Source organism: Rhipicephalus sanguineus, chromosome 5 (genome assembly GCF_013339695.2).
Source record: "Rhipicephalus sanguineus isolate Rsan-2018 chromosome 5, BIME_Rsan_1.4, whole genome shotgun sequence".
Taxonomy (NCBI): Eukaryota; Metazoa; Arthropoda; class Arachnida; order Ixodida; family Ixodidae; genus Rhipicephalus; species Rhipicephalus sanguineus.
The window spans coordinates 12,524,665-12,539,625 of NC_051180.1; the positions used below are offsets into that span (position 1 = coordinate 12,524,665).

General features: G+C 48.3%; 1 protein-coding gene across 1 annotated transcript in view; it reads right to left on the reverse strand.

Moving 5' to 3' along the window:
- Positions 1 to 2,474: 2,474 nt before the first annotated feature.
- LOC119393234 (B-cell lymphoma 3 protein) overlaps positions 2,475 to 14,961 on the reverse strand; it is a 29,832-nt gene continuing 17,345 nt past the window's right edge. Inside the window, exons 2-5 of the mRNA XM_037660144.2 lie at positions 12,464 to 12,572; positions 6,628 to 6,829; positions 4,760 to 4,848; positions 2,475 to 3,518 (exon numbers count right to left, since the gene is read on the reverse strand). Coding sequence (XP_037516072.1) covers positions 3,321 to 3,518; positions 4,760 to 4,848; positions 6,628 to 6,829; positions 12,464 to 12,572 — 598 coding nt within the window. The 3' untranslated portion in view covers positions 2,475 to 3,320. The remainder of the gene's footprint in view (positions 3,519 to 4,759; positions 4,849 to 6,627; positions 6,830 to 12,463; positions 12,573 to 14,961) is intronic.

Genomic DNA, 14,961 nt, shown 5'->3' on the forward strand with positions numbered 1-14,961 from the left:
AAACTGTGTGGACGAGCTCAGCTCGTCTTCGATAGGGAAAGGGTTAAACTTATTAATTGGGCTTTATGCTTGCAAAAGCTGCCAAGCGATTGAAATGCTTGTTATAGCAGAACCACATTGATATGTTTGTTATGGTACAACTGAAAAATGCCCGATTCACGATCTGGAGAAACATAGCACTTGGTAGCGCTTGTGACTGTAGTAATGGTGAGACAAAGCTCGCGTTAAGCATTTATTTAATGATTACGAAGTCACCACACTATTGAAAATCCACCCAGCAAAGTAAAAACTCCACGTAAAATCTCCTCTGGGAGTTGTCCACATGGTGCATAAGCATTTGCTACTAACCGCCCGCTGTTTCATTGCTGTATGGTGCTTTGTTGAGGCGAGTAGTGCACTCTTTTTTCCCCATGTTGTCCAGTAGTATGCACTTGTATTTCCGGCACTTGTTCTGCGTTGTGGCCACAGTGTAAGATATATACCCTTTAGGTGGGGATGCTTCTTGACTTGCTCACATGGTGTGATTCACCAGATAAAGTAGCAGTGGCGCGTGCTGATCGTTCTGGTGACTGCAGCGGATATCTGTCGGCGATACGACCAAACTTCAAGACAGGAAAGGTTTTACTTCAAGTTGCTGTGGCAACCAGTGCTTTGTGGGAAGTGCAAAATGATTGAGCTATGTGGTGAAAGTAAGTCGGTGGCGGACAGACGAAGGCGCCCATATCACGTGTGCCTGACAGCTAGTCAGACAATCTGCGAAGGGCTGGTTGTTACAGCAGCGTGAGATAAAATAATTTCTGTCTTCAAGTTACATCGCATTTCCGATATATAGGCGCTGCCGTCACTAGATCCGGTTGATCGCACTTTCCGAGTGTTCTCACCAAAAGAGAATATATATTTTACACCTCGGCTGCAACCTTTCATGGATCGTCGTCGGGCAGCATTGGCACAGCATCCTCCATCCTCTTGCATCCATTAGGTTATGGAGCAGCCCAACAAAGCACACAACCAGAGAAACACTTCAAATATGTGCTGCACTTAGCATTCAATTTTCGCAACGTCGGAATTTTCCTGGTGTGTAGAATGCTCCATCTCAACTTTACATGTTGTCCCAGAGAGGACTTTTATTCTACCGTCTCAAAATATTCCTGCATAGCCTTTTAAAAAGTGCTCTCACACGTTTGTTTTATAAGGCTGGTACAATGCATTTATATGGTTCAAATATATTCACATTCTGCAAGCATTTGTGTTTAGCCCAGTGGGTAGAACACTCTGCTTCTAAGTGTGAGACCATAAGTTTGAAACCCACACCACGGTCAAACAGATTCATTTTGTTTTATACACTTATTCTTGCACAACAAAGAGACAGGCAGATGCAGGTTTCTCTCTGAGTCACCATAGAAATGCTTACGCATTTCAATATTTGTTACTCGTCAGGAACTGGTTCAGCAGTAATCTATCTTCGACATATGGCATTGTGCTGGGGACTTGTATGTGCACGCTAAGCTGAAACACTCGAGGCTGCGCTGCTCAAGTGACTGCACTAGTAGGTTGACCATGACTTGTATTTTGTAATATTTTGTTTAATTTCCTTTTTTGTTTCCAAAATTGTGTTACCCACCATAGTGTTCATCTGCTTCAATCATCTGCTTAACATCAATACACCAGAATCGCTTAGATGAGTGATCATTTGAATCTGTTTTCACTGTCATTTCAATGCACAGTTAGTCTGGCTTGACTTGCCCCCACTATCTGTTTATGCCAGCTGTGTCCTCTCTTCTCCCCTCCCCTGGGCAAATGGGAACATACGGCTGAATCGGAATGTATGAAAAAAATTCATTATGGCCTATGCATCAACCTGCTCTGAAATAAGTGGGCTATGTGCATATTCTCAGGAACCACCTCTATGTGGACCCTGAGTTGCAGGCTGATTGGAGGAACTGCAAAAAAAGTTTAACCTTTATAGGTTCTGAAAAATTTCTTGAAGAGTGTACAGTTGTGCTCAATATGACTTTCAACATGGGAGCGTGTGGCCTCATGAGTTCAAAGATTGCGCGTGGGTTCAACTTGTTTTCATTTCAGCAACTAAATGATATTTTCTTATTTGGAATCATCCCCGAGTGCTAGAACAGCGTTTAGTTATGGAAGTAAGGGCTCGTGGAATCCATGAGCAGTCTTTGAACTCGTGAGGCCACGCGCTCCCGTGTTGCAAGACATATTGAGCGCGACTTTTATAGTGCCATGTGAATACCTATGCACAACAATACCTTGTTAAATATGAGGAGGCACCAAACAGTAGAATAAGCTTAGTCGAAGTCCATGGTACAGTGTAGCGTCAGTTCCAATCTCTAATTTCACTACCGTCTACATACGTTGTCCTTGTCTTCATTTCCATTATTTCTCATCCAATACATTAAGATAGTAAATCAGATGCGCTTGAGGAACAAGGAACAGTGATCAATGCACACTGGAAATACTTGACAAAAGTCCTTTTAATTTTAATAAATATGCCGGTGCCAGCGGAGTTGCATTCAACAGGATCACAAACACTTTGCCCACACGGGACCACAACAGTTTGTGGAATTCTCGAAGGATGGTCCGTATGTCCCTCCATTGCCTCCATTCACGAGAGGTAGCTGCGCTTGTCAGCTACTTCGTGAGGAGTGTCTCTTCACTGGAGGAATTGGCCTGAGCATCCAAACTGTGTGTAGCTCTCACGGCACTCTTTAATTAGCCCGCTTGCAAAGCCTTCATCGCACTGTTGACTGGAGCTTCCCAAGGACATCTACAGTGCAGCATCGTGCGCCCCCGTTGCATTTGTACAACCTATGGCACTCTGGTTAAACACCGCATGGCCAAGTAGCGTCAACCTGCCACCATTGCCTGCTTTCTTGTAAAAAAGAAAGCGTTGTAATCATTTCACTTTGGTTTAGGCAAGGCTCACTAGAGTTTATAAACACGCCGAACTTGACGTGACGGCGTGTTTACAGGATGACGTGAATGTGATGGACGTTAAGAGTTTGTAAACGGCAGCAAGCTAACGGGAGGTTGAAGGCTTTTGCAGGGTGGCGAAAAGAGCACAGGAGTGGCTAATCACAGATACACAGCTGGCAGTTGCGCATCGCTCGCGCTGAACGCGCGTGGTCTCTGGTGATGTTGCTTCGCAGAGTCGCAGTGGTGTGGCTCTTGTCGGCAGCGCATCGCGTTGGCACTTGCGCAGTCGGTTGGCAGCCCGCGCCGAAGGGTCTGCCCGTTGCTCGATTACGGGTCGGCGCTGATGTTCCGAGTGATGCTTCTAACGTGTTCTTGTGTTGTGGCGGTCAGCTGCACAGTGAGGACCCTTTTCCCTGGAGCAATGGCAGGCACGGGCTCTTTGCCTCTTTGGCGAGCGCGAGGCACGAATGTCCCGCGTAGTCTTGGGCCTCGGTGCTGGCACCTTGCGATACGAGCTGCTTGACTAGGTGCTCGCGCTGCAGGGCGATGGCGTGGTACAGCGGCGTCCTCCCGCTCCGGCCGTCCTGCAGACGGAAGCAAGAAGATTGTTAGACGCTTGAAAACTAAATCAGTCTTGAGTGACAAATTGTTCCTTGAGAATTTTATCATCGTTAATCTCGCTATCATAGCCTTACTATGAGAAAAGAAAATTAAGGTCACAGTTTAATACTTAATTACGCGATAGATCTCCAGCGCCTCAAAGTCAGTGTGTCGTCACGGATTTCAGTCTCTTACTACGACATCAATTGTATGGGCATTGCAGGCGCATTTTTGCCGTCGCCGTGATGTTCTGTATAATGTCCAAGGACGATAACATCTCCCCGCAAGCCTAAACAACGTATTAAAAAAAAGAGAGAGCATCTCCCCGCGCGTTGTATGTTGTATGTGCGATGGCTGTCAACGATCGTGACGTAAGCGGAGAGGGAGCGCGCCGGCGTCTCCGATAAGCGGTAGGCCCATGGGGGGTCTCGGTGGGCGGGCAGCGTGGCTCCGGCAAGAACTGCGTGCAGTAATCTAACGCGCGTGCCCTATCTTGACAGGAGTCAGTAGACGGCTCATACTTCTGTATGCGCTATATCTTCATCGCTCAGTGTATATATATATATATATATATATATATATATATATATATATATATATATATATATATATATATATATATATATATACACGTGCTCGGATAAATCGGGAAAACATGTGCACTTTTATTTTTCGTGCGGTTCCTGGAATTCCCCACGGCGTGGCACCCGTTGTGACTCTGCAAAAACATAGTTGTGCGCGTTCTTGAACGGGCACCTGGTTGCATGCTTCGACGCTGGACATTGCAGCAGGAGACTCGTTTTATTCATACACACTTGCTCGTGCTGCGTTCTTTGTGCCACACTTGTCTGGCTGCAGTGTTCAGGAGGCGTTTTATAACTTAACTCGACTGCACGAATTTCATGTACGTAAATTGCACTCGGTTTATTAGTTTATCCACTAACGGTCACTTTTATGAATAATCCTACGTTATATGGACGCACTGAAAATATTTGTTCACGACCACTTTGTCCAAATACCGCTTTGTGAATCGGAATGAATTAGGTAGACGCTGCTGCAGCTCGGAATTGCAGCTCTGACATAGAAAGGATGTATTTAAACAATTACTCTGCGTTGTCGATCATCCACTTCTCTGAATTCCAAGATAGGCAGACATGACCAGTTTTGGGGCGAGGCGCCGCATGGTCCAATGCAAGGTTGAAAGGTTGAATCCTGACATACTTACGGGAACATTGATATCACAGTTGGCCTTGATTAGGAGGCTGACCGCTTCGGGCTTGTTGAGGAGTACCGCCAAATGCAGCGGGGAGTAACCTGCGAACAACATAATAAAGTTTGTTGAACGTCAGCTCTTAAAACTAGCGTGTCAATGCGCGCCTGGCATTCTACTTTGCTTAGGAGCTCTATATAATAGTATTATAACAATGTCTGGAGCTTTACGTGCCAAAACCATGATATTATTATGAGGTACGCCGTAGCGGAGAGCTCCGGAAATTTCGACCATCTGGTGTTCTTTAACGTTCACTGACATCGTACAGCAGACGTGCCTCTAGCATTTCGCCTCCATCGAAATGCGACCGCCGCGGCCGGGGTCGAACACGCAACATCCGTACCACCGAGGCGGACCTCTAGCTAATATATCCGTACATTATGCTGCCCAGTGTAATTGGGCACGTCCATCGTGACTCGTTCAAAAATAAGTCGCGGGTTGAATGCCTCTAAATTGCACAAGTGAGCGATGAGAAACGCCGCGTAGCGTCCGGGAATCACACCCGCGTCCTCAGCAGCGCGACGTCATAGCCACTGAGCCACCATCGCAGGTGTAGGACTTGAACTTGGTCCCAAGCCAGTGCCCTTACGGAGTGATTAAATCTCTCTTTTACCGAGCGCACGCTGGCCACACTCTTTGCGAGGGATGCTACACCGGCACGGCGGCAAAGCGCGCTTGCTTCGTCGGCTGCGTCCTGTTTCGTCTCGCGCGTTCGCTCGCGCGCCATGTCTGACAAGGATGCGGTGGTATTCTGGGCAGGCATCTCTTCCCCGACAACCTTATACTGCCGTGAACATTTACGCGATACATCATTAATATATGGTGCTAAAATTTAAATTATCCGTCGCGATGGCTCACTGGTTACGGTGCTGCTGGTCCGAGAGACGTGCATGGAATCGATGGCGGCCGCGGCGGTCGCATTTCGATGGAGTCGAGTCGCTGTGATAGAAGCCCGTGTACTATGCGATGTCAAGGCACTCTAAAGAATGCCAGGTTGTCGAAATCATCCAGAGCCCCTACGGCGTCTCTCACTGAGCCGATTTGGGGCGTTAAACACCATAAACGAACCTATTAAGTTTTACACTGTTGCCTATCACGAAGGAAGTGTGCGAACGAATGTGCTTTTCTTTTTTTTTTTTCTACCTCACACCTGCTCTTTTGGTGTGTGTTAAAAGCATGCATATTGCTCACATTCTTATTTTACGCTTTCACTGACAAGCGACTTGACGCGTTTAGGACGCTAAGCGCCTTTATATATGACACATGTGCGCCTTCGGACTTCCCGTAACATGTCGTGTGTTTTCAATAACCGTTGGTCTCAAATTTAAGTTTTCGCTGATCGGCGGGGACAATAGCGCATGGGCTCTACAGTGAAAGTTTCCTGCCCAAATAGCTTTATGAACGGGCGTAGCGTTGGAGCACAAGGTGCGCTTGGGGTGTGACAGAATCGTCCTCTTAATTAACAAGTTTATCGCCTGGTTGTCGCCCCCGATCTCTAATTAATTTCTTTCAACCTTTAGTTTAAGCGTTTATCGGCGACTTTTACCTCTGAAGCCCTCAACACAAAGCGGTGCCTTCCTGATTTCTTAGTGTATTGTTCTGATCTGGACGCCAATGTCGGCGGTTCGATAGCTGCAGTTGCTAGTAGCGCGATTTTTTCGAGCAGCTAAGCAGAGCACCCTCGGGCATTGCCGCACTACGTAGAGCGCTTTGCCTGTGCCTGACGTTAAACTTTGAGTTGCCATGGAGCCAAGGACACTTCTGTTCACGAGCGTGTCCCGCATGCCGGTATCCGAAAGCTCGAGAGTGCGCCCGCTGCTCACCGTCGAAGTCCGGCGCGTCGACGATCTTGGCTGCTAGCCGGTGCGCGAGCACGAGCCGCATGCAGCCCAGGCTGGGGTACTTGAGGGCCAGGTGCAGCGCCGTGTTGCCGTTGCGATCCCTGAGCAGCACCGAGGCGCCCTCGCGCAGCAGCACCTCGACGGCAGGCTCGTTGCCCACGATCAGCGCCAGGTGCAAAGGCGTCTGTCGGAAACAGAGCGGACGTGTTAGCACGACGCCCTAAAGGCTGCTTTACGGATGCACTTAAGTGTCGCCCTCCTCTGCTTTGAATCTTAATGTTTTGAATCTAAATGTAACAACTAAATGTAACGATAAAATCTGTCTATAAGGCGATTTTCTTCTGTATTCATAGGCGCCGCCACCTTGGTTTTTTGCGCGAATGATTTCTCAGTTTTGTGTGTCGTAGCGTCAAATTCACGAGGTCATGAGGCGCCGAACGCATCTGCACATCGTTGCCGTGCGTATAAATATAGTGTAGAACCGTGCAACATTGAGTCTTTGCAGAAATAGCTGCACTGACGGCCAACGTGGCGACAGCTGGCGCATCCGCAATGGTACTTAGTTAGTGGTACTTAGTGGTACTTAAGCACGCACGTTCACTGATACGGGATCGAGATTTTAAGATAAAAGATAGAATTTATTTAGAGGAAACTGGCATGTTATGTTCTTTCTTCCTTTTTACTTTTCTTTGCCGATGCATCACGAGCACTGCTTCGACTGCGAATGGGCAAACAGGACGCAGCAAGGATATCATTGTTCCGCATATAGTACCTCTGGTTCGGACAAAATTTCTGTTGCTTCATCGTTCACATATGTGCGCAATTGCCGCTGAAGCCATTCAGAGTTTCAGAGTTACTCCACTGTCGCACTGTCTGCAAGAGTACAGTGGTGCCAGATACAACGTTGCTGCGCGTTATTCTTATCCCGCGATATTCGCATGTCGGCGTGTCTCTTCCGAGCTGCTTCTGCCTTTAAGAACACGTTTTCATGCGCGCCGCACGTTTATTATTATCTGAAACGATGTTCTTTTGTATTGGTCCATACTATGACTCGACATCGATGGCTCAGTCTTTTTCCATCATGCTAGTTCGTGGTTTAGCCTATATAGACCCGCTAATTAAACCCCCACATTTTAGCATTCGCGGTGTGGAAACGGTTGTTGTGGTTATTCGCGGAAACTTCGACCAAACAACCCACACTAGAGTTAAATTCGTTTGTTATTGCCTCAAGTAACAATATATCCATTGCCCTGCTCCTTCCTCGATCTTCCTCACGCATACACCCTAAAGCCATCTTCTTTCTTCACACTGGCATCGAAAGTTGGTCGCTCTAAAGCGTGGGCATTCGTTTTAGGACAGCAGCTCTTGTATACTCCAGTAGTAAGGAGACTCGTTAATCAGGAGCAATTATTGGGACCGTAGCCCTGAAGGGACGAAAACAACAAAGAATACAAGTACACGGGCGCTAACTTTCATCTGTTGAACCGGTGCTATGGTCGCAATAATTGCTTCCTTACTCCGTTCCGCCGCGCTGGTGGGCGCCGGCCCGCTTCGAGTACATCGGGCAGTTTTTAGGCAGATAGCTGTGAGCTGCCTCTACAACCAGCGGAAGCGCGTTCGTTCACCGTGACCCGGCGCCGTTGGTGTGCCGGCCTCGATCTCGCTTCCACCATCGCGTCCCTTCTGCCAGCATTTTGCCCCAGCTGCCGCTGCTGCTGCGAGGGTCAACAATCGCCGGCGTGGCGGGAAAGCCCCATTGTCGGGGCCGGCAGAGGACGCTCCGCCTCTCACCCGCCTCCAGAGCACCTCTGCTCCTTCTTTTTCCGTTCTTTGTTTCGCGAGTTATGCTCGAGCATCGAGCGCTCTCGCGCACGCGTTCTCTTTTTCGCAGGCCGTGCGCGTCTGCCGGCGCTGCGAAAAAAGGAGATGAACCGCGCCGCCGCTCGTTGCTTCGATCGTCGTTGCCGGGAACGGGCGGGGGGAAAACCCCGGGGCTGTTCCGCCGGCTGCTCTTTTTTCACAAAAGAGCTCCAATGATCGCGCACGCGGCGCGAGAAACACAGACCAGAGAGACGTTTTACTCCCTTACCCTCCTCCTCCTTCTGCGTGGCGACTGTACTTCGACAGGAAATGACTTTGGCTTTACCAGCGGACTCAGATTTCGCGTTGCGACACCACAAATGCGCGCCCGCCTTTGCACGCCTCATAGATCGTCGCTAGCGTGGCTCATCCTTCCAGGTGCGTAGGAGCTGTACCCGAACGTCCACCGCCACACCTATCTGGACACATCCTCGCGACAAGTCCTCACCGCATTTCCAACACCCTTACCTCCTGACAACTCCACCAGCGTTTACGGTGCTCGACTGCTCACCGGAAGGTCGCGGGATGGAGTGCCGGCCGCGGCGGCCGTATTTTGCTGGAGGCAAAACGCTAAAGGCCTGTGTGCTTAGATTTGGGCGCACGTTAAAGAACCCCAGGTGGTCGAAATTTCCGAAGCCCTCCACTACGGCGTCCCTTATAATCATACTGTGGCCAATATTAACTGTCGGGGTTTTAACCCCGACAGTTAATATTGGCGACTCTTACGGCACAGTCAGCAGCATATCCAGAGGATTTCCGAATCATCATGCACCACATGAGTTATTATCAGCGCCAACGGCTCGGACAAAGAGCCGAATGTAATATAACGTTTATCTCTACTTTTCTCTCTCATTCGCACCTTGTCTATGCATTGCACCCGGCTGCAGGCACCGCGCAATACTCCGTCCGTGCGGCGCTCAGTCTTCCTCGAAGATTTTTGCATTGGTCGTTGCTCTTCAAATAATCTCTTCCCTCCTCTTCGCATATTCTCCTGCTTCTTCGCCTTCTCAGTTCGGTACCGCGTCTTTCTTTTGCATCATCTCCTCTGTACCGCTTTCCTTTGTCACGTTCCGCCTCGTGGGCAAGCAAGCACATGCCTGCGCTTTGAGTGCGCGCCTGGGAAAACCGACCATTGCGTATATAGCAGCAGTTGATCGCACGGGGCTGCATTGTCGATCAAGATAAGGCGGCAAACCTCCTCTTCCGAGTGCTTCGGCCTCACGAGGGGCGGAGTCAGGCGAGAGTGAGAGATGAGCTGCCATGCTTCTCCGCTGACTGTGCTGCTGGGCAAACACTGGCCGCTTCCTCGCTGGGTTTTTACCCTTCCCAACTTCTCTCTTGACCCAGCACAGCACTCGCTCGCAGCTCTTCGCTGTAATGGGGGTCTGTGTCGCTGTTAATCATAAAGCGGTTCCGGTCTGCCGGTTACGAGCGACGAAGCGAATGCTGTCGCTGACCGTAACCTTGAAGGCACGACGCTATTTAAGCGCTATTGAGAAAAAAAAAAAAAAAAGTAGTCGCCGTAGGGTCAGTTCCAAGGTGCATTGGAGCTGAAGAATGAAAGGAGAGCTTGTCACGACGAGGGGTATGTCTGACGAAAAAGGACTAATGCTTATTGCCTAATCCATCATCCGCACGCATTCACGGAAGAATTATACCGTGCGAATAGAATTACGGGCTCCGGAAATCTGATTTAAAAAAATATAGAAGGGGAGGGGTGATAGGAAGAGGAGTTGTAGAGTAGATCCTTGTATTCGTAGCACGCACCCACGCTGGGGGATTGGCCGAGAACTGAGTAGTTTAAAAAGAAAATTCTTAAATTATAAGTTATATCTTGTTATTAGAAACCTGGACGTGCTTCTGTTTCCTTGTGGTAATTAAACGTTCGAAACCACCGCTGGTCTCAGGATGGCGCATATACGTACGGGTTCGAGCTTCAACGTTAAGGGTATCGCAGCCTCGGTAACGATAACGTCATTGCATGCGTGATCCCGTGGACGGCCTCCTTGCAATTTCTTTTTCGCCCTTTTAATATTGGTCATGATAAGCAACGTAACAGGTGTTTCCACAAGAAACGATGCTTGGCTCTGTGCGTCACACTGGCAGGGTAAGATGACGGGCCGTTGGTGATGAGCACTTACCGTCCACGAGTTCTAAGCAGCGACCGAAACGTCAGCGAGCAGCTTTTACACCCACCAAGACCTGTGTCAGTTGTCTTTTTATGTACTCGAAGCGCCGTCATCACGTTGCGAAAGTCAAGAGCGCGAAATTTTAGCGACTCGCTTCCACTTCCTTCTCAACTTTCGAGATGAATTTCATTCGAAAAGTCAAATGTGTTAGGCGCCCATCAATCTGTGACAAAGTTTCACCGCACGATTGCACATTTGATCCGATTGGATGGGCGCTCATTAAGTAATCGCGTAGAGAAGTTGACGAATTTGGCAACTTCGAAGGAAGAGAGAAAGAATGTCGCGGTTCAAGCGCTAAAACGAATTGTTCAGAAATAATGCAGGTTCTGACTTGGACTTACGGAAACCAAGCGTGCAATTGAGTGCAACTTCTCGTGCGCAAATCCCCTGTTCTTAAATCTACATATGAGAGGATGTATCATTGACCAGTGACTGGTCGGGGTATGGGCCCCTTCGACCAATCCCGGTATACGTGATCCTTACAAGTCAGCGGTGCCGCATACTTGCTGGCGCCAGCTTTGAATTTCTCAACATTCGTGGTTCGATCTATAGCGCGGTAAGTACGAGGGCGCTTTGATTCCGGAACTTGAAGTCTCTTGTGTGCACGGCACTCTTATTCGCGACGCGGAGATGTTCACCTATTCTAATCTCTCGCGTCATTTTGCAAGGACTATTCTTTAGCTTGAACGGTATTCAAACTGGAAAAAAACCGAGAACGTGTGCTGGCTGACTAAACTGACTTGACATCGAGGCTCCCATTTTTCCGGCTTTCTTTTTCCTCTGTTGCGTAGGCCTCTGGCGATGGTTGCGTATTCTCCCGGCGGGTTGCGTAACTGTCTTGTCAACGCGGAGGTCACGAGAGGCCGCCAAGTGGTACGCGACCGTTTCCATGCGCCGCATGCTTGCGTGTATATGCATGGACTACGTTCAAGTTTCTTAAAACGGTTGCGACACTCTCGATTTACGCAGCATTTTCTCAACCTTTATTTCGCGCAGATTTTTGTGAGTTTCCAGCTGACGGTGCCACGCAGTCACTTTCAAGCTGTACGTATTACGTTTCCTTTTTTTTTTTCTTTTTGGAACAGTGTTCATTTGGATGGAGGCCACATTAACTGGCCGTCACATCACATAAGAGGCAATAATAGGTTTAACTCTGCCTTGAAATTCAAAAACTTGCCTGGTCTTTCCGTGACTTCTAGAACACAAAATATTTGGCTCCAATTGCCCTCTTTATCGATGGCGAAGCGTAAAAGACACAAGGAATGCAATTCACTTCGTCGTGTTTCCTTCATTACAGAAATACACATGCACGAAGTACGTAAAGTCCAGTGTTATGCGTTAGTAAACGCGAATCGTAATCTTGAACTAACTGCAGCGTCAAATACTGGCGAGGCCACGTGGTTGTGACCACACGCCGTCAACGCCGTTTCAAGGCAGTGTAGTCAGTCGACTTTGCGTTCGCACTGCTCAAGTTGCGTCGGCATAGCCTAGTTAACCTCCCTGTCAAGCCTACATTCTCTGCTTGCGCCAGTGGCAGTACACACTACACAAACGCCAGAACGGAAGCGCTCGGCTTGCTTCACAAGCAGTGTTCACTGTGTATACGGTGCATCCCGCTCTTGGCGATTCGCCCGAGAGCGCCTGTCGTATATCATAGCCGATAGGTGTATTGTTCAAAGGCAGCGGCTGTCGTTTACGTAATAACGGTAGGAATATTTATATGTGCTGACTGTGCGTACAAAGGGGACGCGAGTGCTTGATGTCCTCACCTGCCTGAGGCTGTTCAAGACGTCGACGCTGGCACCCGCTGCCCGGGTGAGTCGGCAAAGCCGCTGCACGAGGGCGATGTCGTCGTGGAGAACGGCGATGTGCAGAGGCCTGCGGACGAGTGAGAAAAATAATGGAAAAGATGTAGAACGGTTACTGGACAATGTAGCTCTCAGGCGCAGTATGTACAGTCGAGATCAATATGAGAAAGAACATCACGATTACTTCTGATGTACCGTTATTAATGGGACGAATTGCAAGTTATACCTTTCCGTTTCTGCATATAGTGTTGTAAACAATTTCGCGCTTGCCAACTGCGTTTAGCCGCTGTGGTCTTTAAAATTCTATTTCAGTGTTCCATCTCATATCGTTCACGACTGTAGTTCACTTCTAATACCGTGTAGTCGCACAAAAGTGAAAGTATCCCGGAGTGTGATCGACCGAACGGATCTGTATCGAAACCACAAACATGAAAACCAGCTTCAGGGATACATTTTTTTTTCTTTTTACATCTCCGAAGGTCGAAAACGAGAGGACGTAGGACGGGCGCTGTAGTCTCAACATTTTATAGAAAACATCGTATATAGGCGATTGCAGCACACATATAGAAACACAAGGAGCATGTGTACCAATACGAAGATTACAAATCGTAAAAGTCGACAGATGGCTAAACATAAAAAATTCCCACAAACACAGAAATAATAATTAATTATTTCTGGGGTTTTGCGTGCGAAAAGCACGATATGATTAGGAGGCACGCCGTAGTGGTGAGAACTCCCGATTAAATTTTGAACACGTGGTGTTCTTCAAGGTGCGCTAATACCAAGTACACGCGTGTTCGCATTTTGCTCGCATCGAAATGCAGCCGCCGCGGTTGGGAATCGAACCAGGTCCTGGATCTTAGCAGCTTGACACCTGACCTGCTGAGCTATACCACGGCGGCTACAAAGACAGAATACTTCAATTCACACTACGGAGGCTAAGCCTACGTGATAAGCAGATAAGCATTTCCTTCTCCGAGAACGAAAGCGAAACTTTAGTGACGCATGCGTCTCCCATTCATTTAATATGAAAAAGGTTTGATTACTTAGCGGGTTGTCTGGCATCTATCTCTACAATTCCTGTATGGTTGTGCAGCCGTATGTGCAACAGTGCGACGTTAGATCCGCTACACGCACTACTTCTTTATATGATTGACTATGCCCCTTTTATCGGATATTGTCCCACACGTGATTTTCCACGAGTAAGTCGCGTTTTCTCGTCTACGTCTTTGTTCTTTGGCGCTGTAATGGAGCATGTTACCGTACCAACTCTTTCATCTATTAAGGCACATATGTCTCACACGAACGTGACCTTGAGCGAAAAGCGGTGTCGACTCGAAATCTTACAAAAAGTCACATGAGCGCCCACGCGCATCGTGGCTCGATGCACGCGATCTGCGTGTTCACTTCGTCTTCGCGACGTTCATAAAGTCGCCGTAAAATAGCCACGCCGGATGGCTTTCGCGGTCGAGTCGTCTCGGCCGAATGCGTAAGGTGCGCCGTGAGTTTTTGATCCTGTTTCTGAGATTAAGCAAGCTTCCTACGTGTGCAGACAAGGCGGGTATAGTTCCGAGAGCTAGCGTCACAATCACGACATGCTTGAAAGATCCTGGTGCTGTGGTGGTTGCGGGTTTGCAGCCTCAGATGTCATTCCGCATCGTCCCATTTCACCGCATTTCTTAACTCACACGAACAAAGGGTTTCCCTTCGCGCATGGCCTGTCATGCGCTTTCTCGAAACTTTTGCGTCCTGCTGGCGCAAGTATAAGTACAGTGCCACAAAGCAGGCTTTCCCGTGAAACACCAAAACCTGACCGCAACGACCGCGTTCTGCGTTGAAGCAACCAAAAGAGAGAAGCAAAGTAAAACCGTCAGAAAAAGTGGCGAGGGCGGTAACTTCCAAACTGTCCGCGCTAAAGTCATGGTGCTCTGATCTTGAAGTTCCTTTTCTGGTTCTGTTCACATTTCCTGCGCATTTTTTATACATACATGTTTCTTTGATTCCGTGACGACATTTCAGCGTAGAAGAGGAGAGTGCGAATAGGCTGCGAGTCTCCGAAAGATCGTTTTAAAATAAAAACGAAGCAGTAAAAAAAAAAGAACTTGATGTTTCGGTAATAATTACTCTTTGATTATGCTCCTGAGTATACGCGACGGAAATTCCCCTGAATATAGAGGCTATTCACAGACGGTCCAGCTTTATACACGAGGCAGAGTGTAATGTGCTTTTATTGATATATATATATATATATATTTATTTTCCCGAGTCAGGCGTTGTTAGCTGCGCTCAGGGGGAAAACAAAGAGGAATGTGATGAGAACCTGAAGGGCGCCTGTGCTTTCCACGATTGCAGCATGCGCTCGTGGCGTTTCTGTCATTCACGCGATACCGTTGCCTCACACGCATGCAGCGTATATATATATATATAAAAATGGCCCGGTGGTGTCGCGTGGCGGAAAA